At 44.1% G+C, this 26,320-nt stretch overlaps 1 protein-coding gene across 1 annotated transcript; it reads left to right on the forward strand.

Annotated features, from left to right (window-relative positions):
- Window positions 1-3,847: 3,847 nt before the first annotated feature.
- On the forward strand, window positions 3,848-25,961 carry LOC310642616 (sulfotransferase 6B1-like). Its single transcript, XM_083366485.1, has 8 exons — window positions 3,848-3,885; window positions 4,293-4,596; window positions 7,399-7,535; window positions 8,173-8,262; window positions 12,798-12,924; window positions 15,564-15,658; window positions 24,455-24,611; window positions 25,508-25,961. Exons 2-8 carry the CDS (start codon window positions 4,395-4,397, stop codon window positions 25,636-25,638), a joined length of 939 nt encoding a protein of 312 aa, XP_083222611.1. The 5' UTR covers window positions 3,848-3,885; window positions 4,293-4,394; the 3' UTR covers window positions 25,639-25,961.
- The last annotated feature ends 359 nt before the right edge of the window (window positions 25,962-26,320 follow it).

The following is a 26,320-nucleotide window of genomic DNA, read 5'->3' on the forward strand; positions in this document are numbered from 1 at the left end:
GACTGCAAGGCGATCAAACCGGTCAGTCCTAGAGGAGATCAATCCTGACTGCTCTTTAGAAGGCCAGATCCTGAAGCTAAAACTCAAATACTTTGGCCACCTAATGAGAAGGAAGGACTCACTGGAGAAGAGCCTAATGCTGGGAAAGATTGAGGGCAATAGAAGAAGGGGACGACAGAGAATGAGGTGGCTGGATGGAGTCACTGAAGCAGTAGGCGTGAGCTTAAATGGACTCCAGAAGATGGTAGAAGACAGGAAGGCCTGGAGGAATGTTGTCCATAGGGTCGCGATGGGTCGGACACGACTTCGCAGCTAACAACAACAACAACCAACAGGCTGAAAAATAGCTTTTATCCATGGGCTGTTAGGCTTTTAAATGAGACATAATCTTATGCAGAATTGACTTGGGAGGCCGGTGTGTGGTTTAGTTGGTTCACGTGGTGTGGTAGAATGGAGGGTTTGTTGTCACTGTGTGCTGGGGGGAGAGAGCACGGGGGGAGGCTCAGCTAATCTCAATGTACACATGTTGTACTTTGACAATAAAGGTTTATTATTATTAGTATCAACCATGTCTGCTTGGTAGATCCAGCATCCTTAAGCAGCTGCACCATAGCACCTCCTTTTTATGCCAGTCATCAGACATTTTCTCCCAATATCAGTTCTAAATTCCTTTGCAAAATGGATGCCAACAAGAATGATACTGTTGTCCAGTCACTATATGAAATTCAAAGTTCATTAAGAGGCCAAGGAACCATCTCAAGAAAAGTTATGTAGCAGGTAGTCCTCAACTTACTATCACAAGTGAGCCCCAATTTTTTGTTGCTAAGCAAAACAGTTATTAAGTAAGTTGTGCCCCATTTTACTACTTGGCTTGCCACAGTTGATAAGTGAATCACTGCAGTTATTAAGTTAGCAACACCGTTGCTAAGTGAATCTGGCTTCCCCATTGACTTTGCTTGTCAGAAGGTCACAAAAAGTGATCACATGACCTTGGGACACTGCAACCATCATAAATACATGCCAGTTGCCAAGTGTCTGGATTTTGATCCTGTGACCACAAGGATGCTGCAACAGTTTAAAAGTGAAAAATGGTCATAACTCACTTTTTCCCATGCTCTTGTAACTTCCAAGTCATTAAATGAATGGTTTTAAGTCAAGGAGTATTTGTACATGAGGTCCCCAATGACAGAGCACACATACTTTGGATGCAGAATGTCACAGGTTCAATTTCTAGATAGGACTGGAGAGATTCCTCTATGATTCCATGGGGACTTGCTATGATCTGATTCAGTTTAAGACACGTTCCAATGCTTCTGATGTTTGGATTATCAATCTTACTAGTTATGCTTATAAAATCATAGTTATACAGCAAGTACAGTAACAGGAATGCTTCACCATAAGCAACATTTTCAAGCAATTCTTTAAAAAATAGTGCTAAGTACAGTGGGCAACAGATGGGATTAAGCATAGCTAATTCTGTATTAGATATTTATTTATTTATTTATTTATTTATTTATTTATTTATTTATTTATTTATTTATTTATTTATTTTATTAGACTTATATACCGCCCTTCTCCCATAGGACTCAGGGCGGTTCACAAGGTTTTTAAAAACAATACAGCAAATTACAAAAATTAAACACAATTAAAATGATAACATTAACCTTGGAATAAAAACCCCAATTAAAATACAATTAAAACCCCAATTAATACTCTCAGTCCAGGCCAGAAAGCTCAAAGAGCCAGCTCTTCAGGTCCCGGCGGAATGAGCGAAGGTCAGGGGCCGTCCTAAGCTCTACAGGCAGCTGGTTCTAAAGGGCAGGCGCACCCACAGAGAAGGGCCTCTCCCTGGGTATTGTCCGCCGGCAATCTTTTACCGGCGGTACCCTGAGAAGACCCTCCCTGTGGGAGCGCACAGGACGAAGGGAGCTTGATGCCGGCAACAGGTGTTCCCTCAGATATCCTGGACCCAAGCCATTTAGGGCTTTATAGGTCATCACCAGCACCTTGAATCTCGCCCAGAGGGTAACCGGAAGCCAATGCAGCTCGCGGAGTAGAGGTGTTACATGGGAGTATCGGGAAACCCCCATCACAACCCACGCGGCTGCATTCTGCACCAGCTGAAGCCTCCAGGAATACATTTGCCCTGGAAATTTGTTTGAGATCCTTCTGATTATCTTTTCCACATATTGATGTCAGGCTGATATGTCTGTAGCTTCCTGGATCCATTGTTTTTTTCTTTTTTGAGGATGGGAACCACATCAGCTCTTTTCCAGTCATCTGGTAGTTCCCCAGTGCTGACATGCCAGTTGTCAAACATCCAAATTTTGATCATGTGACCATGGAGAGGCTACAATAGAGATAAATGTGAAAAACAGTCAAAGTCACTTTTTCCAGTGCTATTGCAACAGTCACTAAACAAATAATGGTAACTTGAGGACAACCTGTAAAATAAACAACTCTGTCTATGAACGAGTATTTACATTATCTCCTACTTTCCTGGAGTCCACTTAACATAAAGGAGGACACTGACCGTCTGCTGAATAAATCAACAGAGGCAGAGGAGTTCATTTTTTCAGAGAAAGCCTTAGTTGACAAATCTGTAATTTGCTGACTCTTCATGCTTTTATTGCCATATTTTGGGGATTTGGCTTGCAACAGGAACAGACCTGGAGTTTACATTTTTAAAATAAAAGGCTTTATGGGCAAGCCGGTACAACATCAAAAGAGTTGTTGTTTCGGCTATTCATATCATATGGAGGAGCAGATGCTAATAAAAATTACAGGGTAAGGTGAAATCCCTGAGTAGATAATGTGGTATCTGCAGAATGGGGGCAAGCGTGAAAAGATGAACTGTGATGTTGCAATGGAAGCTCCACCTCTTACTCAGCTGGACAGAACATTGCAAAATAAACATGAAAGATCAGAGCCTGTTTTGTCTTTTTGGCATTAATGTAGTTAGATATAGATGTCTTAGAATGGGCGCTGAATAATAAGACAGTCTACAAGAATCTGTAATGTTTTGGGTTTGCAAGTATGAGGTGTGTGTTTATTCTTGGTAGTCAGTGACTATGCAGGGTGACAATGCTATATGGGGATCATGGGACTTGTAATCCAAGGTATCGAGGACACTAGATCAGGAAGGCTGTTCTCAGAGGCTTGTTAACTCTGAATTTCATCCATACAACAATAAAATAAAAATGTCTACCAGCTCCTGTGCAGCATATTAATTTCTTATTTGTGTCTTTGAGCAGATCGTTCCAGTTAAATAATAAGATCCAGGTTTTTAATAGATGTACTGTATGTATTGTTTTGTTTTACTATTGATGTTGTTTTAATTATTAGTTGGGAGCTGGCCAGAGTTTGATGTAAAGATGGGTAGCCATATAAATGTTTTTTTTAAAAAAACAAATATATATTTTTAAAAAAATAAAACTAGCAGAAGCATTTTCAAAGCCGATGAACAGAACCAGCTCTAAAAATGACAGAAATGAGTATTCTTTAGTAGGAAAGCAAAACACACAGTGCTCCCGCATGATTCTTCTCAAACTCAGTAAATCAAAATTAAAACGACATGTGAGGGTCAAAAAACTCACAATTAAAATGGGGGGAGGGGAGGGAGAAAGAAAAGGGGGGAAAATGCTAGCCGGTGACGTGAAACACAAAATTAATCAGAAAGAGAAACAAGTGGGGAGGGCAGGGGTATGGATTTATTCTGGCGCACACAGACCACATGTCTGCAGGTTGTGTGTTGTTGCGCGTTAAATAGCCAGGGGGAAAAAGGCTGAGATCTCCATCAAGACTGATTAGTTTCTCGAGAGCTGATATACTGAAGTGCATCAGAAACACTTGTCTCTTACTGCAGAGGGAAGAGTGTGGAAGAATGTAAGCCAATCTGATATATTTCAAAGAATGCAGAAATACTGAGGAACAGACAAAAGCAAAGCTGGGTGAAAGGGAAATAATGAAGCAGGATGAAATGATTTTTTTTTAAGAATGGGGAAAAATATTTGCTCATGTTTTAGTTGTACTTACTTGTTGCAGCTGAACCGAATAGCATTATATTAGAGAAGGTTACAACTTGTATCTGCAACAGCTTAACCTCTCTAGCAGAATAAGAATTTATAGGGACATTGTCGTTAGATTTTATAAAATTTAAAACTACTATTTTTCCCATTTCATCCTAACAGAAATGCCTTCAATTGCAGAAAAATGGCTATTTTTTGTTTCTATTTGGATAGTTTGGTATGGATTGTAAATACAGGTTTTTAATCACTGCCTTTCTTTGACAGCTGAAAACAACGTATACATTCATCTTTATAGTTTTTAAAAGACCAATTGGGTTGTTTGAACAGATTCACCACACATACCCCCCTCCCCCCAAAAAAGCAGAAATGACACACGTGAGAATAAAGTTTATTGAGATTCTAGAAAAAGTCATGAAAGAAGGAAAGCAGATGACACCAGAGGAGATGCTGATGACTCATGAAGGAGTTGTATACCCAACTGTGTTTTGCAACCCAGAGCAGTTCAAAGCTATGGAAGCCTTCGAAGCCAGGAGTGATGATGTACTTCTAGCAGGATACTGCAAATCTGGTGAGTTTGTTTGTTTGTTTGTTTTCCTACAAAGGTGTCTCCTGGGCTTTTGATACCTATTTTAAAAAAGTCCCTGCCCCATTAGATTTTACTTGAAATGGTGATGAATTGATGAATTGCAGGGTAACAGTCTGAAATAAAATCAAAGGGTAATAATAGGAATAATATGAAAAATCTTTGCATATCTGTAATTTACTGGTGTCTGCTGTTACCTGAGCAATTTTGGGCCTCAATAATATCTACTTAGTCTCTGAAGCTGCACTGTGCAAACAAAACTATCATTATGTTTATAGAGAGAAAGAATGTAGCGTTAAAACAGAGTTCAATTTGATCAATTGAATATATGCCACCACGTGCTATATACTATATTGTTGACATTTTATCTGAAAAAGTTTAATGATACTAGCAATTGTAAACCTGCAGGTTCAATGTCTTTCATGGGACTTTCAGTTTTTTAGAATTTCAAAGAAAAACCTTCTTTGGAATGGGCACATTTTCATATATTTTATATTCCATAATGGGAATTTTTGATCTAGTGCTGACTAGGAGCATAACACACAAAGACAAGTCCTCTATACAAGAAAGTTTCTGAATAATTTCAGCAAAGAGCACTTTAATATATAAGTTCAGTAAAAATAAAGCAAAACAAAAACACACGCTTAAAACAAAAACCTCCTTATATTTGAATAGTACTTGGGGTCTGCTTTTTAGAATGTGTAATTTGCTTAAGAGCTTTAGCATAATCTGTCTTGTTTTAGCTTTTCTGTGGGGTTCTGTGACTGTTTTTACAATTTCCACATCAATAAAGGAGAATGTTGTAATTCAGGATTGAAATGAGGGGTCCTTGGTATTCTCTGAGCTTGCTTGTTTTCTTGCAGAAAACTAGGTAACATCAGCAGTGCTACTAAGGACTGTGGTTTGCTGTCAGTTCATATTATGGTGGTTTGCCCTGCCTGTGTTGGTGCCAGTAATCTTAGAGATTCTTTGGTTGGGCTGTTTGCTGTCACATGCCAACTTCTTTAAACATTTATGGAGCATGTATAGTTTGTTCAAATATGCATTTCCTTTATCATAACCAGAAACAACGCACACAGAGAGGAAAAAGATATACAACATTATGTATCCTGTGGAGAAAATGAACCAGTCCTTTCTCATAATCTTAGAATCCTAGGTCAGTAATGAAAGGCTGCCTAGCTGTAGACTCAAAACAATATATATAGCTATTACACCATAGAGTTGAACAATATTAAGTATAAGGTAAGGCAAATATTTGGACAGCTTTACAAGGAAATTACCCTTTTGTAAAGGGTACAATGATGGACGTGGTGGCTCAGTGGGTTAGGACGCTGAGCTTGTCGATCAGAAGGTCGGCAGTTTGGCAGGTCGAATCTCAAGTGCCGCATAACAGAATGAGTGCCTGTTACTCGTCCCAGCTTCTGCCCACCTAGCAGTTCGAAAGCACATAAAAATGCAAGTAGAAAAATAGGGACCACTACGGTGGGCAGGTAACAGCGTTCCGTGCGCCTTTGGCGTCCAGTCATGCCAGCCACATGACCACGGAGACGTCCTTGGACAAGCGCTGGCTCTTCGGCTTTGAAATGGAGATGAGCACCGGCCCCTAGAGTCGGAAACGACTAGCACGCATGTGCGGGGGAACCTTTACCTTTACCTTTATATCAGTTTAAAGCAAGGGTGTTCCTACAAATTCCATGATGGATCTGACTTTGGTGTTCCTCTCCCTTTAGAAATGTTAAGTGAACAAAACATTCATCCCACCCTTAAGGAATATTTTTCTACTGTCCAGGCATTGGACACCCAGCATTAACTTGAGAAATAACTTTCCATGACTAATATCCAGTGTCCTGTTATGTAACTATTCATCCCACAGGATTACTTCTATCTAAGAACAGGAACATGCTCCAGCGGGCCAACATTACATAGGTAAACATTACATAACATTACATAAGCCTTACTCAATTTTTCATCTGCATTTGGCATGTTCTTGTCCAATGGAAACTAAAATCTCTGCTGCATTATTTTGTCATTCAAGATCAAAGTGTGCCACAGTAATTAGAAAATTTGAATGTGACACTCTAACATCAGAAAGTCTGCTGTTACAAAATATCCTTCAAAATCATGGTGTGTGTGTATGTGTGTAGATGGATGAATGGAAGTATGGATAAAGTAGGTAGGCAGAATTTTCTTCATAGTTTATTTTTATATAAGGTAAAGGTAAAGGTTCCCCCGCACATGCATGCTAGTCGTTTCCGACTCTAGGGGCCGGTGCTCATCTCCGTTTCAAAGCCAAAGAGCCAGCGCTTGTCCGAGGACGTCTCCGTGGTCATGTGGCCGGCATGACTAGACGCCAAAGGCGCACGGAACGCTGTTACCTTCCTACCGTAGTGGTCCCTATTTTTCTACTTGCATTTTTACATGCTTTCGAACTGCTAGGTTGGCAGAAGCTGGGACGAGTAACAGGCACTCACTCTGCTATGCGGCACTCGGGATTCGACCCGCCAAACTGCCGACCTTCTGATCGACAAGCTCAGCGTCCTAACCCACTGAGCCACCGCGTCCCTTATTTTTATATAGAGACTTATATATTTTTTGGTGAGGAGTCTTGTGAAAAAGCACTACCTTGTTTTTTTTGCCAAACTCTTAACCTTTTAAGTCTCCTGAATATCAGTATATATAATGAAATATATTTTCATGTAAATGAGGACAGCTCTTGTAATTGATTGGTATTGGTATTGGTTTTACATAACCACATACTATATTTAATTTTGTTTCCCCCCCCCTCAGGTACCAACTGGGTTGGCCAGATTGTTACCGATTTAGTAATAACATCTGCAAAGAAATATGAACCAGATAAGTTGAATGAAAAACTTCTCCTAGCAGAAATTCCTTATCTCGAATTAGGAGATACTGAAAAGTATAAGGTTAGTATTATTTATGCTGACTGACAGACACCGCCTACCCAATGGTGATAAATTTTCATCAGATTATATATTAAAACAGTAATAGAGGTGAGTATTTTTGCAGGATGTCCATAGAGTAAAATCAGTCAATCAGATCAAAAACAGCTAGGTTGATTCTGCATGATTCAGTCTTCGAAGAGTAAAATTGATCTTATATATTAACCAATCCACTGACCAGTAAGTGTATTACCCTCAGTGCTAGCATTCATTGGAAAAATTTGAGGTATGCATATTTGAAATGTGTGATTATTTACTCTAGTCTAGTAAAGTGTAGTCTAGTGTAGTCTAGTCTAGTCCATGCTTTGGATTATATTTACCTAGACTTTTCCCCCTGCAAAACCAGGAGTGATTTTTGAGTTCAATAAATTTATTTCCAAGCAATTCCTTATTTTATGATTGTGTGGTGGAGGAGAGTAAAGGGAAATTCTTTTGTGACTTTGAAAGCTTTAATTTAAAGAGTGTCCAAGAGTTATTCTGAATCATCCAATCTGGTGTTTCTCATGCAGGCTGGGGAATTCTGGGATGTATGTATGTGTGTATTGTTTGTATTTATGTATTGTATTGTATTTATTTATTTAATTAATTTTGGCTCTGGAAGAGGATGGATACTTATCCCTCCAGGAGATTGTATTTTACTCATCTCCGTCCTGATAGATTCCCACCATCTATTTTCAAGAACAAAGCCAAAGTAAGTAGCCGATTTAATGCCCTAAAATTGTAACAATCTTGATAAAATTCAATGAGCACTTCTAAAGGTTAGCCTTGAACAATAAAAAAATAAGAAAAATATAAGCAAGCGCATGCTTAATATAATAGTTATTATGTACCATACAAATTGATGGCTGGGTAGTAAATAATTGTATTTACTATAGTTATTTATTGATAAGTCATTTAAATTTGGATAATTATAATTACTGTAGTGCAACTTAATTGCATTTTCAGGATAATGACAATTTCCAAATTAAAGCCCTGCCCTTTAGTAGTTCAGAGGCATCATTTGGGAAAGTAGCTGTAAATAGAACTGAAATGGAGGTTCCATACTAATCTAGATAGCCAGTTTGGTGTAGCTGTTAAGGCATTAGGCTAAATGAGATACAAAGCAAGCTGGGTGACTTTGGGCCAGTCACTCTCTTTCAGCCCTAAGAACAGACATGTCAAACACAAGGCCCGGGGGCCGGATGTGGCCTGCAAAGTGGTTTCATGTGGCCCATGAACCCATCCTGGAAATTTGCAGACGTATTCGATTCTAAGTTGGGGACTTACACAGGGCCACCTATTTCGTTCAAATTAGACCCTAATGCAGACATGTCAAACACAAGGCCCGGGGTTGGATGTGGCCCGCGAAGTGGTTTCGTGTGGCCCATGAACCCATCCTGGAAACAGTGAGGGAATGGCCCCCGCTGCCTTGGCCCTGGCCCAGGCTGGCCAGGAGCCAATGTACAATTTCGTGGTGGCCATCTATGCTGAAACACATTCAGTCTTAGCTCCACAAGGCTTTCTGGAAACAGCGAGGGACAAGCCCCTGGTGTGTCGGCCCCACCCACTGGGCATGTGCTGGGGAGGTATCACCCTTTGTGAGGAATGAAGAAATGCACCATTGCCTGGAAGTGGGCAGCACATGGCCCTCCCTACTTCGGGCAGGCTAGGGGCTGGGCAGCATTGCACTTCTCTTCAGATTCATGCCACCTGGCTCAGCCTCTCAGCACTGTGAGGAGAGCACCCCGCTGCCTGCCAAAACCGGGCAGGCTGGGGGCTAGGCAGCACTGTGCAAGTAACATTGACTCTCATGCTGCTCATGGCATCCCCTCCCCCAGAGCCCACCAAGCCAGATATGTGAAGTAGGCGATGGCCATGTGCTGGCCACTTCCAGGCGATGGTGCATTTCTTCATTCCTCATGAAGGATGACATTTCCCCAGCCTGTTTTTCTCCCTCCCTCATCTCAAATATTTTCCAACCACTCGAAGGTAGGAAGGAAGGAAGGAAGGAAGGAAGGAAGGAAGGAAGGAAGGAAGGAAGGAGAGGGAGGGTCTGAGGGAACTCCTGCTTTAGTTCTTCGCTGCTGCCTTTTCATCATCCCATTGCCCCCTCCTCCTGGCCTACCCTGGGGGGTCTCCCATCCTATTGCTAAGGAAGCTTTGGATACAAAGCCAGGTCTCCTCACATGAAGAGGGAGTTGGCCTGCCTCTTGACTTTGCCCTTGTACCCATCATAAGCAACCTGGCTAAGGAGAGCAAGCACAGCAGCAGCAGCCTTGAGGAGGTAAGTGCAGATGGGTGCCCCCTTGGGGAATTGGGGCTGGGCTTAGTGACACAGGTGCTTGAGGGCTGGGCTGGGCATTTCACCTTTGTGCCACCGTCCAGTTCCCCCCCCCCCCACCAATGGCCTGAGAGGAACAGTGAGGCTCCTCCAGTGGACCATGCCTTGGCACTTGCCTTGGTCCCATCTCCTTCTGCCAGAGACCTTCAGATCTGTCCCACTCCTGCCCAGGCCCCCATAGGTACCCTTGACGCGAATGATGTAGAGCTGGCCAAGCCCACCCAGTAGGCCACATGCACTCCAGCCACACCCACCCGGCCCCCTGAGGGCAACTGCAATGCTGATGCGGCCCTCAATAAAATTGAGTTTGACACCCCTGCCTAAGAAGAAGGCAAGGGCAAGCTACTTTCAAAATCTTCCAATCTTGCCACCCGTCCACCTAATCTGGCAATATATTGTCTCAGTAGGCCATTCTGTTCCCTAACATCCTTTCATTAATACAGGGGTGTCAAACTCAATTTCATTGAGGGCCACATCAGCCCTGCGGTTGCCGTCAGGGGGCCGGGTGGGTGTGGCCACGGTAGGCGTGGCCTACTGGGTGGGCATGGCTGGAGTGTGTGTGGCCTACTGGGTGGGCATGGCCAGCTATACATCATTCATGTCAAGGGTGCCTTTGGGGGCCTGGGCAGAAGTGGGGCAGATCTGAGGGTCTCTGGCAGAAGGAGATGGGACCGGGGCAAGTGCCAAGGCATGGTCCATTGGAGGAGCCTTACTGTTCCTCTCAGGCCATGAAGGGGGGGGGTGGACAGTGGCACGGAGGTCAAATGCCCAGCCCAGTCCTCAAACACCCATGGCACTAAGCCCAGCCCCAATTCCCCAAGGGGGTGTCCAGCTGCACTTATTCCTCAAGGTTGCTGCTGCTGTGCTTGCTCTCCTTAGCCAGGTTACTCATGATGGGTATGAGGGCAAAATCAAGAGGGAGTCCAACTCCCTCTCCATGTGAGGAGACCTGGCTTTGTATCCAAAGGTTCCTTAGGAATACGATGGGAGACACCCCAGGATAGTTTAGGAGGAGGGGCCAAGGGGATGGTGAAAGGGCAGCAGGGAAGGACTAAGGCAGGACTTCCCTCAGACCCTCCCCTCCCTCCCTCCCTCCCTTTCTTCCTTCCTTCCTTCCTAAGAGTGGTAGGAAAATATTTCTTTATTATTTATTATTTGGATTTATATACTGCCCATTTCCCGAAGGACTCAGGGCGGTTTACAGGGCAATTAAAACAATACAATATATAAAGTTAAAATAGAATTAAATTAAATAGCCCTGAAAATTTGGGCCCTATAGGTCATCACCAACACCTTGAATCTCACCCGGAGGGCAACTGGAAGCCAATGCAGCTTGCGGAGAAGAGGTGTTACATGGGAGTATCGTGAAACCCCCATCACAACTCGCGCGGCCGCATTCTGCACCAGTTAAAGCCTCCGAGTGGTCTTCAAGGGCAGCCCCATGTAGAGAGCATTGCAGTAGTCTAAACAGGAGGTCACGAGTGCATGAGTGACTGTACGTAGGGCGTCTCGGTCCAGGTTGGGCCGCAACTGGCGCACCAGGCGAACCTGGGCAAAAGCCCCCCTGGCCACGGCTCCTATATGATCTTCCAAACTGAGGCGTGAGTCCAGGAGGACGCCCAAATTGCGGGGCCTATCTATGGGGAGGTAGCACCTCACCCCCCCATAATTAACGATGGAATAGACTGGTTAGTCCGAGATGCCGGTATGCACAGCCACTCAGTCTTGGCGGGATTAAGTCGAAGCCTGTTTCTCCCCATCAAGACCCGGACCGCCTCCAGGCAATGGGACATCAGGTCAAGGGCATCACTGGGTTGGTTTGGGGTGGAGAGAAAAAGCTGGGTATCATCAGCATACTGATGATACCCCACCCCGAAACCACGAATGATCTCACCCAGTGGCTTCATACAGATGTTGAACAAGAGGGGAGACAGGACCGACCGATTTGAGATGAGGGAGGGAGAAAAACAGGCAAGAAACACAGCTGGGGAAGTGTCATCCTTTGTGAGGAATGAAGAAATGCACCACTGCCTGGAAGTGGCCAGCACATGGCCTTCACCTACTTCACATATCCGGCTTGGTGGGCTCTGGGGGAGGGGATGTGATGACCAGCATGAGAGTCAATGTTACCTGCTCAATGCTGCCCAGCCCCCAGCCTCCCTGGTTTTGGCAGGCAGCCGGGTGCTCTCCTCACAGTGCTGAGCCGGGTGGCATGAATCTGAAGAGAAGCACAATGCTGCCCAGCCCCTAGCCTGCCTGAAGTAGGCAGGGCCATGTGCTGGCCACTTCTAGGCAATGGTGCATTTTTTCATTCCTCACAAAGGGTGATACCTCCCCACCAAAGAGTGATACGTGCCCAGTGGGTGGGGCCAATGCGGCAGGGGCCGGTCCCTTGCTGTTTCCAGAAAGCCTTGTGGAGCTAAGACTGAATGCATTTCCGCATAGATGGCCACCATGAAATTGTACATTGGCTCCCAGCCGACCTAGGCCAGGGCCAAGGCAGCGGGGGCTGTTCCCTCACTGTTTCCAGGATGGGTTCACAGGCCACATGAAACCACTTCACAGGCCGGATCCAGCCCCCGGGCCTTCTGTTTGTCATGTCTGCATTAGTAAATAATAATAATAATAATAATAATAATAATAATAATAATAATAATAATAATAATAATAATAATAATAATAATAATAATAATAATAATAATTTTATTATTATTATATAATAATAATTATATACTTTATTATATAAAGTACTAGGAACTGAATGTGATTCAGATATTCACACAGGCAAGGGAATATAAACTTTCTGTGATAAAAAGTAGCTTAGGATAATTTTCAGAGAATCTGGTGCATTTTAGAGATACAATCTATGCTTTCTCATTTGTTATTCTAATCTTTTTGGTTTTTAGGTACTGATGCTGATTCGAAATCCGAAAGATGTTGCTGCATCTTTTTTCCATTTTTCAAACAACTTCAGTCCTTATCCTCCCTATGATACATTTGAAGAGTTCTTCCGAGCTTTAATGATAGGAAAAAGTAGAGTTTCTATTCATTCAAATTGTTTAATATCTGTAGATATGAAGAACATAGTAACTGTCTATCTTGATTATTATTTTTTATTGATTAGTTTATGCTTTCTGCAAGCAGAAACACTTCAAATTCAGGTTCAGGTTCAAAGTTTATTTCAATAAATCATAGTTAATGGCACGACCAGTTTCCTTTTCTGGTATAATATTATTTGAAAAGAGAAGCAAATATTTCTCATTGCCTCAGTCCAGTCCAGGGGTAGGCCACCTTGGCTCTTTTATGACTCGTGGACTTCAACTCCCAGAATTCCTGAGCCAGCTTGACTGGCTCAGGAATTCTGGGAGTTGAAGTCCACGAGTCATAAAAGAGCCAAGGTTGCCTACCCCTGGTCCAGTCTAATTCCCAGGGCTTTTATTGTAGGGAATGTATGCTGCCTTGAGGTTCTGCACAAAAATCCAACTAATAAATAGTATAGCAGAAAAATATATTAATTAATTAATTAATATATTAATTAATTCTGTATGCTGGCCTTTCCCAATTTGAGAGGCCCAGAGAAGTAGATGACCCAATATTGGTGCCATGGTTAGAATGCAATATTGCCAGTAATTCAATCCTGGCGGGGCTCAAGGTTGACTCAGCCTTCTATCCTTCCGAGATTGGTAAAATGAGGGCCCAGATTGTTGGTGGCAATATGCTGACTCTGTAAACCGCTTAGAGAGTGATGTAAAGCACTGTGAAGCGGTATATAAGTCTAAGTGCTGTTGCTATTTCCAAAATTGTAATTCAGTTTTTCAAGGTATTTCATTATAATAATCATAATCATAATCATAATTTAATTTCTATACCACCCTTCTCCCGAAGGACTCAGGGCGGTGTACAGGGCAATAAATACAATAAAAATATAATGTACAAAACTTAAAAAAGAATTAAACATTGTAGCCCAATTACAGTAAAAATAATAAAATTAATATTAAAATACCCCAAACCCATCAGACCAGGCCGGCTTGTTCAAATAAGTAAGTTTTTAGGTCACGGCGGAAGGAGCGAAGGTCAGGAGCCATCCGGAGCTCAACCGGTAAACGATTCCAAAGGTCTGGCGCGCCCACAGAGAACGCCCTCCCCCTGGGGGCCGCAAGTCGACACACTCTGACCGACGGCACCCTGAGGAGGCCCTCTCTGTGGGAGCGCACTGGACGAAGGGAAGTTGATGCCGGCAGCAGGTGCTCCCATAAGTAATCCAGACCAAAGCCATTTAGGGCTTTATAGGTCATCACCAGCACCTTGAATCTCACCCGGAGGGCTACCGGAAGCCAATGCAGCTTGCGGAGTAGAGGTGTTACATGGCAGTATCGGGAAACCCCCACCACCACTCACGCGGCCACATTCTGCACCAGCTGAAGCCTCCGAGTAGTCCTCAAGGGCAGCCCCATGTAGAGAGCATTGCAGTAGTCTAAACGAGAGGTCACGAGCGCATGAGTGACTGTACGCAAGGCATCCCGGTCCAGATAGGGCCGCAACTGGCGCACCAGGTGAACCTCTGGCAGCTAATGTAATTTCATGTAAAGCCATCATTACATATATACATATTTGTTATTTTGCCTTAAATCCAGTTACAAATATTTAGCAAAAAGAAATCTGTTATATCTTGACTGTTATTTAGGTTTGGAATAATAATAACCATATCAATCAATCTTTCTGGCCTGGACTGAGGGGGTTTTAACTTAATTTTAAATTTTAAATTTTAATTTGTTTTAATTGTGGGCTAGTCTTAATTTAATTATATTTTAATTGTATTTATTTGTATTGTTTTAATTCGCCCTGTAAACCGCCCTGAGTCCTTCGGGAATAGGGCAGTATATAAAATTAAATAAATAAACAAACAAACAAACAAACAAATAAATATCAATTTTCAAGTTAACTTATATTGCTTGTATATGCTTGTTTATGCTCAGATTATAAACTATGTCAGAACTGAGTAAGTACTACAGTACGTTGACATTTGTGCAAAACTATAATTTCTGAGTTTCTAATTGTGGTATGATCACAAAATTAAACACTTATCAATGATGTTAAATTTTATGTGCTTTTCAGATATATAAATTGATTACTAACTAAAACACAACATAACAGATGTAACTATAATTAAAAAGAAGAAAGTATTTTTTTAGATAATGGAATAGTCAGGGACATTAGAACTGAGGGAAAAGAGCCTTGGTGGAGCAGTGGGCTAATGCCTCCTTAAGTAACACCAGCTGCCTGCAATTAGTGCAGGTTCGCATCCCACCAGGCTCAAGGTTGACTCAGCCTTCCATCCTTCCGAGGTAGGTAAAATGAGGACCCAGATTGTTGGGGGCAATAAGCTGACTTTGTAATAATGCCGCTTGGGGTGTGTGTGAAAGCCCTAATAAGCAGGCATATACATAGAATGAAGGCTACTGCTAAGCTTGTAAGCCGCCCTGAGTCTTCAGAGAAGGGCGGGATATAAATGTAATAAAAATAAAAAATAAAATAAAAAAAGGATTGGAAAAAGATAAACTCTATAGAGGTGATATTCAGAGATTAGCTTAAATTTTCAATGTCATATATATATTTATGTCTGTTATCAATCTTGTTCTAACATGATCTTAATTGTTTTTAAACTTCAATAGTGCCCTGGGGATCCTATATAGAGTATCTTTGTTCATGGAACAAGTTTATTGATAAAGAAAATGTCCTGCCAATAACCTATGAAGAGATAAAAGAGGTACAGTTAATACTGTTCAGATATATCAGGGGTGTCAAATTGCTGGCCTGCGGGCTGGACATGTCATCCCGAAGCCACGCCCACCCCATTGCTGGCAATGGCAAAATAGTCCCGATATGTCTTGCAATATCACGTGACGTCACGAGTTTGACATGTCTGAGATATATGTGTTATGTATCCAGTGCAGGCATCTGCATAGCAACAGCCACTACGGGGCGTTGGCCTGGATGGTTTTGGTGGGAACCCTAGTTTCGGCAGGAAACCTAGGGCCAACCCCATTGGCTGGATGCCTACCTGGCTAGGTATTTAAGGAGGCCAGGTAACCCTCGTTCCTCAGTATGTTACCCCCCCAATAAAGAGCTGAACACATGCTCCGGCTGGCGTCTCTTCCTTGCATCAGACCCACTACATTACAGTGGCGACGAAGGTGGGATTCTGCCGACAGAAGAGCTGAAGTCACTAGGGGAACGCTCCACGCACTGAAGGAAAGGAGGAATCCTTTCCCTTCTCCCCAACGCGACCGCCAGCCACCGCAGCCGGCCACCGCGAGAGACCGCTCTGGCCACTGCGCTAAGCGACGGAACACACGCCACAACGACCAACGGGACAACAATGGCACGAGCAGGGCAACCCCGCGAGTTCGACACCCACCACCCGGAGAAGTGGGCCCGGTACCTGTCGCACGCTGAGCTGTACATGAGGTTTAACCAAATCTCGGAAGACGGCTCAAAAGCGGCAGCCCTGCTCTGCATGGGTGGACCCGCACTCCTCGAGGTCGCCGCCAACCTGTTCGCCCCGGAGGCCATTGATACCGTCTCTTACCGGGACCTCGTCGCGAAACTGAATGCCAATTTCCGGCCCTGCATGTCCAAACTGGCTTCGAGATCCCAGTTCGAGAAGAGGGACCAGCGTCCCAACGGGTCCGGGGCCGAATACATCGCCGCCCTACGAGAAACCACCGTCGCCTGCAAGTTCTCGAACCTGGAGGAATGGCTACGAGACAGACTGGTTTGCGGCCTACGTGACATGAGGCTGCAAGAGCGCCTGTTCGAAAAGGAGGAGGTTTCGCTCCAGGAAGCCCAGGATGCCATCCTGGCCCACGAAGCGGCCTGCGGGGCCGTCCAGGTGGTCCAGGAGTCCAAAACCAGCAGCCAGGCGGCCAGCATCCACCAGCAGGTCGCTGCAGTTGAGGACAAGGAGGACGAACAGAGTATCGACCTCCGGCAGAAGTCGACCCCCGACCATCGAGGCGGACGCCCGGACAAGCCCAAACCAGCTAGCAACAACAACAAATTGCAGAAGTGCACAGACTGCAGTGGGAACCACGTGCACAGCCTCTGCAAGTTCCGGTCGGCCATGTGTCGGGCCTGCAAGAAAACAGGCCACATAGCCACGGTCTGTCGTAGCCTCCGTCCCTAAGAAGATATCCACGACCTGTGCCCGGAGGAATCGCCGTTCAAAGGTACTGGGGCCCCGATCAAATTACAAATTGGCTATGTTGAGAGACGGCTGGCCATCCACCACACGGGTAGCCGCCGGCTGCTCAAACCAAAAATTAAACTAACAATTAGTCTGCAGGGCACTCCCTGCAGCATGGAGCTTGGATCAGTGGTCTCTGTCATTTCGGATGAGACCCTTAACTATATCAACAGCCGGAGCAAGTAGCGGATTAAATTACGGCCCTCAAATTTAGCCCTGACCGACTTCCAAAACTCGCCGGTCAAGGTAAAGGGGGAGGCCACCATTTCTGTGGGGTTTAAGAGTCGTGAAGAGCACCTGGAGGTTGTAGTGGTAGAGGGCCGGAGAGCCAGCCTAGTCGGCCTAGACTGGTTTGAGGCCCTGGGAATCACAGTCTCCGGGATCCACCGGATCCAGGGAGAATCCATTGAGGCCGTCTGCAAGGAGTTTTCAGACGTCTTCGATGGGACTCTGGGCAGGTACACAGGCCCCCCCATCTCATTCAAACTAAACCTGAACGTTCCCCTCATCAGGGTCAGGTAGCGGTGAGTCCCCTTTGTGCTCAAGCACAAGATCGAGTGCGAACTGGATAAGCTGGTGGCCCAGGGAATCTTAGAGCCCGTAGATGGGGGGCAGTGGGAGACCCCGATAGTCACCCCACTCAAAGCCAATGGGGAGATAAGGATCTGCGCCGACTACAAGTGCTCGGTGAACCGCGCCCTAAACCCGCACGCTTACCCGGACCCCACGGTCAGCCACGTTCTCGCTTCCCTCCAAGGCAGCGCCATTTTTGCAAGGCTCGATCTTGCACAGGCGTACCAGCAACTCACGGTTACCCAGGCAACGGCTGACACTCAGACGATAGTGACTCACAGGGGAGCATTCAGGGTAAACAGGCTGCAGTTTGGGATCAGCGTAGCTCTGGGCATCTTTCAGGAGATCATGGAGAAGACGCTTAGGGGCATTCCAGGGGTTTGCCCTTATTTTGATGACGTCCTGATCGCAGGAGCATCAGCTGAAGAACTGGCAGGTAGGCTGAGGGAGGTACTAACCAGGCTGCGCACTGCTGGACTCAAACTAAAGAGGGAGAGGTGCAGCATTGGTGTTCCATCCACTGAATTTCTGGGATTCAGGGTAGATGCCAAGGGAATATACCCCACTGAGTCCAAGGTGAGGGCAATCAAACTGGCACCCACACCCAAGAACAAGGCAGAGCTACAGGCATTCCTGGGCCTGCTCAACTTCTATCACACATTCCTTCCACACAAGGCAGCCATTGCAGAGCCACTTCACAGGTTACTGGACAAGAAGGCAGCATGGGTCTGGACTTCCGTCCACAACCAAAGTTTCAGAGCCTTAAAGGCACTACTGTCTGACAAGTCCACAGTAACACATTTCATTGAAACAAAGCCCATATGCATAGCGTGTGATGCATCCCCTTATGGTGTGGGCATGGTACTAAGTCACCTCGAGCCTAATGGGGCTCAAATTCCCATAGCCTACTATTCCAGGACGCTGTCTGGAGCAGAGAGGAACTACGCCCAAATAGATAGGGAAGCCCTGGCAATCGTGGCAGGGATCAAGAAGTTCCACGATTACCTGTACGGCAGAGAGTTCACCGTCTACACAGACCACAAACCCCTGCTAGGCCTGTTCACAATGGACAAGCAGACCCCCCCAAATACTGTCCCCCAGAATGCTCCGGTGGTCCATCTTCCTTGCAGCTTACAATTGCAAGCTGGTGCACAAGCCAGGGAAGGAGATGGGCCATGCAGACGGCCTATTGACACCACTGAACTAGACCCGGCACCAGCAACACAGATCCTAGCTCTGCAGGAACTACCAGAATGCCCAGTACATGCCAAGGACATTGCAAGTAGCACAGCCACTGACAACATCATGAGCAGGGTACACTCATGGGTTTGCACAGGGTGGCAGGACAAGTCTCCGGGGCCTGAGTTCCAGGCCTATTTCACCAGGCGACACGAGCTCTCCACGCACCAGGGTTGCCTCCTTTGGGGAAGCAGGGTCATCATCCCCACCGCAGTCCGGGGCAGGGTATTGGAATCCTTACATGAGGGACATCCGGGGGTGTTTAGGATGAAGGCACTGGCCAGAAGCTACCTCTGGTGGCCAGGGCTGGACAAGGACATTGAGGAATGGGTCAAGGCCTGTTACACATACCAGAGATCTAGGCCAGAAATGCCTCACATCCCAGTGCACAGGTGGGAAGCCACACACACACCCTGGTCCTGCATTCACATCGACTATGCGGGACCGTTCCAGGGCCAACTGTTCTTAGTGGTAGTGGACAGCCACTCTAAGTGGCTGGAGGTAGTCCCTGTCCCCAACATGACCTCAGCAAGGACAATCCAGGTGCTCAGAGCCCTCTTTGCCACACACGGCCTCCCCGAAGTAATTGTGTCTGACAACGGGCCTCAGTTTACCACTAATGATTTCCAGGCGTTCTTGAAGGCGAATTGGATTAGACTCGCCACCTCTGCGCCCTTCCACCCATCGACTAACGGGCAAGCTGAACGGATGGTAAGGACGACCAAGGACGCACTCTGGCGCATCATCAGCGGGGACTGGCATCACAGACTGGCAAAATTTCTGCTTGCCCAACACACTACACCATGCATTGCCACCGGGAAGAGCCCAGCAGAACTACGATGGGGACGGTGCCTCATCACCAAGCTTGACTGTTTGCACCCCGACCGAGTGGCAGCAGAGACGGATAGGCCCTCATCATCATCACACAGGGTTCTCAACGTGGGGGACCTGGTTTGGGCAAGGAACTACGGGGCAGGGCATCCATGGATTCCGGGGACCGTGGTTGAAAAAACTGGGCCTCTCTCTTACATCGTGGGGGTGGAGGGGGATCGACACATAAGGCGACATATCGACCAGCTCAGAGGAAGGGTCCCTGAGTACACCACCCACGGCCAACGGGAGAGCCACACACCAAGGGAGGTCAGACCAACCAAAAACGACTCGGAACCAGAACTAGAGGAGGATGGCCTCCTGCAACCAACTCTGCTCAACCCAGCACAAAGGCATCACGAGCCCACTGTCCAAGTCCAGGGCCAAGCCACACCCAGACGGTCCACCAGGCCCCACAGGACACCGGCATACTTAGCGGACTATGTGTGCAAGTGACCACCTGTTGTGATTCAGGGTCAGCCTGTGGGTTCGGCAGTTGGGTCGGACGACTCAGAGGAGGAGGAGGAGGGGGGTGTTGAAGAGCTTGATGAGAGCCCCCAGCCAGGCCCCTCTCATCTGGTCACGACGCAGACTCAGCTGTGTGAGCCTGACAGCGTGGATGAAGATGACCCACAGCTGGCCCTGTTCAAGGACGCCCGATGCAGGAGGCAGTCAATCAGGAGTAAACAGAGGAAGGCAATGGGGCTCCTCGGAAGGAGGCAGAGAGAAGCCACGCCCTGAACTGTATTTAAGGGGAATGCGTGGGAGGGCTGGTTTGCTGAAGGCAACCGCTTGAATAGTTCCTGTTTCATAGCTCCTGTTTCATGGTTGGTGTCTGTTTTATGTTAATAAATTTGGCAGGCTTTATTCCAGCCTCTTGCCGTTTGTAAAGGGGTTGTCCCTGCCTTTTCTGCAGGGCCGGTAGCAGGCTGGTACAGAACACCACCCAACAGCTGCATATGTAGTAGCACACATTTGTATATAGTTATGTATATAGTTGTAATGTTGGTTCTACGGTTGTCATGTGGTTCTTCTCTAAGGGGGGAGGGGTGTTATGTATCCAGTGCAGGCATTTGCATAGCAACAGCCACTAAGGGGCGTTGGCCTGGACGGTTTTGGCGGGAACCCTAGTTTCGGCAGGAAACCTAGGGTCAACCCCATTGGCTGGACGCCTACCTGGCTAGGTATTTATGGAGGCCAGGTAACCCTCGTTCCTCAGTACGTTCCCTCCCCAATAAAGAGCTGAACACGTACTCCGGCTGGCATCTCTTCCTTGCATCGGACCCACTACATTACAATATGGTTTCTTATACTCATAAACAGCAATGAATGGAAAGTCTTAGAGATGGAAAAATGGTAGTTTCAGGGTGTAGTAAGAATTTTAACACCAGGTCTTTCTGGAATAATCAGATCAGAATTCTAATCACTGCTAGATGTTCAGAATCCATTCCAAATATCAATTAAGCTTTCCCAACTCTTTTATCAGAGTATAAATCTCATGCCAAAATACACTAGAGTTTCATTAAATGCATTCTACAGAAACAGTTAAAAAGCCCAACTAACTGAATCTCTTTTATTGGCTTCCTACTATTATTAAAATGATCAAGAAAAAAAAGAGATGACCAATGACCTCAAAGTTTCCTGTGAGAAGTTCATGAAGTTTTTAATGAAGAAAGATCCATGATCGGTCTTCCGGTGGCGACGCGACGCCGAAGACAGCCGTTTTCGGGCTGCCCGCTCCGCAGCTGTGTTTTTCCATCGTAAACAGCGTCGATCAGCTGTTTAGATGGATTTGAAGCCCCCTCCTCGGGAGAAGAGGAGGGGGTGAGGCCCCAGGTAGGGGTTGAGCTCTCCGGGGCCGCCTGAGCTGAGAGTTTGGGCGGCTGAAGGATGAGCCCCCCCGAAGCCTGGGTTACTCCAAGCTGCGCAGCGCCCCTGGTCCGGGATTTTTGGAGCAGAGCCAGGCGTTAGCAACCACCCCTGCCAAAAGGAAATACTTTTGATTATCAAGATGCAGGCAGAGCGGTACAGGAGGTCAAGGTGATGTGGACTCTTATCTTTACTCTCTAGCTCAATGGATTTTATAGCTTTAAAGTGAAAGTGCGCAATAAGTGAAAGTGGGGGAAGATGGCGGCTAAAACTTCTAAAGCTCTTCGGAATGCGGGGTCTTCCCTGGTGCAACAGACCTCATTGCAAGCTTTGCTTCCTCCTACACCTCCTCCGACACTGACGCTTAAGGATTTACAAGATGCTCTTGGAAAGCATTCACAATTGATGTCTGACATGATGGATGAAAAGTTGAAAAAGCTGGAGGAGAAAATGGAGGAGAAAATGGAGAAATTGGAGAAGAAGATGGAAGAGAAGTTTAGAGCAATGAGGGTGGACATGTTGTCTATGATTGAATCTGTAGCTGAATGTGTGCAACAGCTGGATGTAAAAGTGGAGGATCTCAGTCAAAAGAACTCTATATTAGAAGCAAAGGTATTAGAAAATGAAAATATAAGGGATAAAATGGATGGAGAACTGAGTCTTGTTCAGTATCATCAGATGCAGTATGCTATTAGAATCAGGGGTTTAAAGGAGAATTGTAAAGAAGATTTAAAGCAGCTGATTTCTGAGGCTCTGGAAGGGGTACTGGGCCAGCCAGCATCTGAAATTGAGGGAAATATGGACAAAATTTTTCGTGTAAATTCATGGATTGCAAGACAGAGGAAGTTACCCAGAGATGTGGTGGTCTATTTTACAAAGAGAGTAATTAGAGATGAAGTCATTCAAGCTGCTTATGATACTAAATTGGTAGTGGCTGAGCAAGAAGTCTTGGTTTTAAAAGAGATTCCTCCGAAGATCCTAAGAAGAAGGAAAGATTTTGCATTTCTAGTACAGGAACTTAAGAAATGTGATATTAAGTTTAGATGGGAGATTCCAGTTGAACTGGTGGTGACGCACGAAGGTAAAAGACATCGTCTGGTTACTGTGGCCCAGGCACGTGATTTTTATAGCAATGTGTTAAAAGCAACCCCCCTATCATTTTTGGAAGCTGTAAAGGGATACGGTGAGGGAAAGCTTCAAGATGTTGCAGATAGACAGACAGAGGACAATGGTGTTGGAGGGGATCAAGTTACAGTCTCATTGGTTGTTGCAGAAGGCCAGAGGATGGCGCGTGCCGCCCTAAGAAGAGCGAGATGAGAGCAAGAGCAAGACCAGCAGAAAGTTATGGAATCTCCAAAGTGTACTTACAGTGAAGCTGTAGGAGGGGCGCGGTCCAAAGAAGTTTTGGGGGTCATGACAGACGTGCTCCAAAAGCTTTGGAGCGTTAAGATTGGTGATTACATTTTTAAATTAGAATGTCAATGGATTAAATTTATCATAGAGGAGAAAGAAAGTTTTTTTAATATTTAACACAATTTAAGATTGATGTTATTTGCTTGCTAGAAAAGTATATTAGGGTTATGGACTAAAAGTATGTGTTGAACACTGCGAGACATTTGGCGTGATACATGCAAGAACTATTTTTGATCATAGTTTAGTTTGGTTGGAGATTATTAAGGTTAACAGAGATAGGCTCTTTTGGCGCGTAACTGAGAATTTGTTTAGAAATTAGAGAAAGGTGGGAGAAAATTAATATGAATAAGGACTGGGATTAAGAAAATCTATTCTGAGTAAAGCTCTTTTTTTGTTTTCCTCTTTTTCTTTTTTACTTTATTTGTAATATTAATATTGTTTGTATTCATTTTATATGAGCTACAGTAGAGGGAGATAGAATTAATAGTTTATTGTTGATAACATAGGGGTGCTTACGTTTGTTTTTCGATTTTATACCCTGTATTTAGCTCTGGGAAGTCAGGGGGGGGAGGAGGGAATAGGGGAGATGGATAGGGAGGGCTAGATAGGGGTGGGGGAGGGGGGATTAAAGTCAAAATGTATTGTAAAACTTTTTAAATAAAAAAAAAAGAAAGATCCATGATCATCGGGCTGTTAGCACATATCATTTTCAGTTAAGGAAAAGTCTTGAAGGTCTACACATTTATGGAAACAAATATCCTGCATCTGTTTATTGATATTTTTCCCCAAAATAAGTAGTTCCCCCCCGCCTGTTCTGCTCTGGGGAAGAAATAGAAATAACAGTGCCATCCAGTGGTGGGATTCAGCTAGTTCGCACCACTTCAGTAGAACCGGTAACTAATTTTTTGTTGCCCAGGCCCAGAACGGACTTCCGGAAGAGGTATCCACACAGAGAACCGGTTGTTCACATATTTGAATCCCACCACTGGTGATATCCAACCAACCACAGCATAAAGCTACAACCAAGAACATGAAATGAGATCAAATAAGCTTGGGGAAATTGTATTTGCTCCCTGTAATTTTGTTTGTGTGTGTGTGTGTTTATACATATATATTCTTGTAGAACTTTCTGATTGTAACTGAAACCACATTCATTTATATACTTGGCATGAGGTGTGGTGTAGAATATAGCCGTAGCATTTAGAATGAGAAAAACGGAATCTTAGACATGAACGTGATGCAAATATATTGCATCTTTCCCTTTCCAAAATTGGTCAGATATCTTTGTTAGAAATGGGACATTAAATAAATGAGAATTCTTTTCACCAGCAGTACAAATTGATCTCTTTTCAGAACCCAGCTTTAGGAGCCAAAAAGATTTCCACATTTCTTGAACTGAACTTAAATGAGAAAGACTTTCAGGGTGTTGCAGAAAGGAGCGCTTTCAGTGCAATGAAAGATAAAGCTAAAACAACCCATGGAGAATTTGGTGAAGTTCTTTTCCGGAAAGGTAACTTTTGAAAATCCATAATGTTGCACTCACTACACCATTGAGGCTACTGCTAAATATGACACCTTATTTTCACAAGAGTTCATTATTCATCAATATTTCATAGATTAGGAAAACCACATGAAATTATAACTAATTTGCTTTTGAGCATTTGCATTCATGAGCCATTACAGAATGCATGATCAAATCTATTAACTTATAGGAGAACTATGCTTTATTTAGAATTTAGAAAAAAGGAATAAACTTTTATGATTATTTTTAAATAAGAGTGGTCACAAAATGTGAGAAGCATAATAATTACAAATCAGGTTAATCTCTCTGTAATGATTTGGTGATGAACAAACTCCCAACCCCAACAAGCCTATGCCCACTGTCATTCCATTTTTAAAAGGGAGAGGGAAGTAATAATTCTACAATGCTTATTGCATCTCAGAATAACAGTGGATAATTATATAGTTTCTAAATACAACAAAGTGCCAAAGATTAAAAAAAACTTCACTTTTTAAATCAAATATATAATACCTGCTAATTCACTGATGTTTATATATAGGGATGCTTTTATTTATTTGTTTATTTATTCAGTTTTTACAGCCACCCAACTCAAACAAGTGGTTGAAGATTAATTGGTGATTTTAACAAAAAAAAAGTACAAGAAGCAACCATATCCATCTGCTTATAAATTGACAGTATATATTGGCAATGGACTATGTACTATGGATGGGTGGATGGATGGATGAAAGGCAGATATCGAACATTTGCAAAAGAGCATTTGTAAAACATCTAATTATTATTTATTTCTCTGAATAGTCTGTAGTGTTGCAGGCTTTAGGCAAATACTGATATTACAAGATGTGTGTTTTTCATATAAGAAAAAGAAAATAATTGTTTGTTTTCAGGTAGAGTAAGTGACTGGAAAACACTTTTTAGTGAAGAAAACAACAAGGAGATGGACACAGTATTTAAAGAGCGCTTAGAAGGAACCAAAGTGGGAAAATTGATAAAGTATGATCGTTACTGCAAGCCATGAAGATCAAGGAAAGAAGCTAATCACTATCAATTCTTAAATGATTCCACTTTCTGAAACAAGAGATTCTATTTTCTTATAATAAATCTATGAGTTTTATGTAATCTCTATATGAAAGGGGGATGGAAATTATTTCAAGAGTTTTCTGACAAAATTTCTGTAAATGGCTAAGCTGCATTATTTAGTCCTGCTGACAGCATATTCATTTCTTTTTGGATTTATGACAAAATATTTTAGAAATATAAGACAACTGGATAGATGATAGAAAGAAATCTAAAATGTGATCTTTTATTATATAGAAATAAACAAGCTCTTAATCCCACCAGTTCTTCAAGCATACATATATGTTTGTGTGTATTTGTTCACACACACACATATATACAGATTTACATACATATTACATTATTAATTAAATATTGAAATCAATTTGAAATGTAGCTATTTATATGTATGGTACATTGAAATCTTAATCATAAATTCTAACAGTTAGAAAATTGATTCATTACCTGCCACCAATCTGAATAATTACTAGTTACAGGAAATTCACACCTGTACACCAACACAGATAGAGGGAAAAGAGTTCATGCATGTGACATTTATTTCAATAAGACTTCCTTCCAGGATCAGCTGGTATAAAGAATACTACTTGTTCCAATATCTATCACTGTTTTGTAATATCTATGTG

This window comes from Vipera ursinii (assembly GCF_947247035.1).
Source record: "Vipera ursinii genome assembly, chromosome: 1".
In the NCBI taxonomy this organism is placed as follows: domain Eukaryota; kingdom Metazoa; phylum Chordata; class Lepidosauria; order Squamata; family Viperidae; genus Vipera; species Vipera ursinii.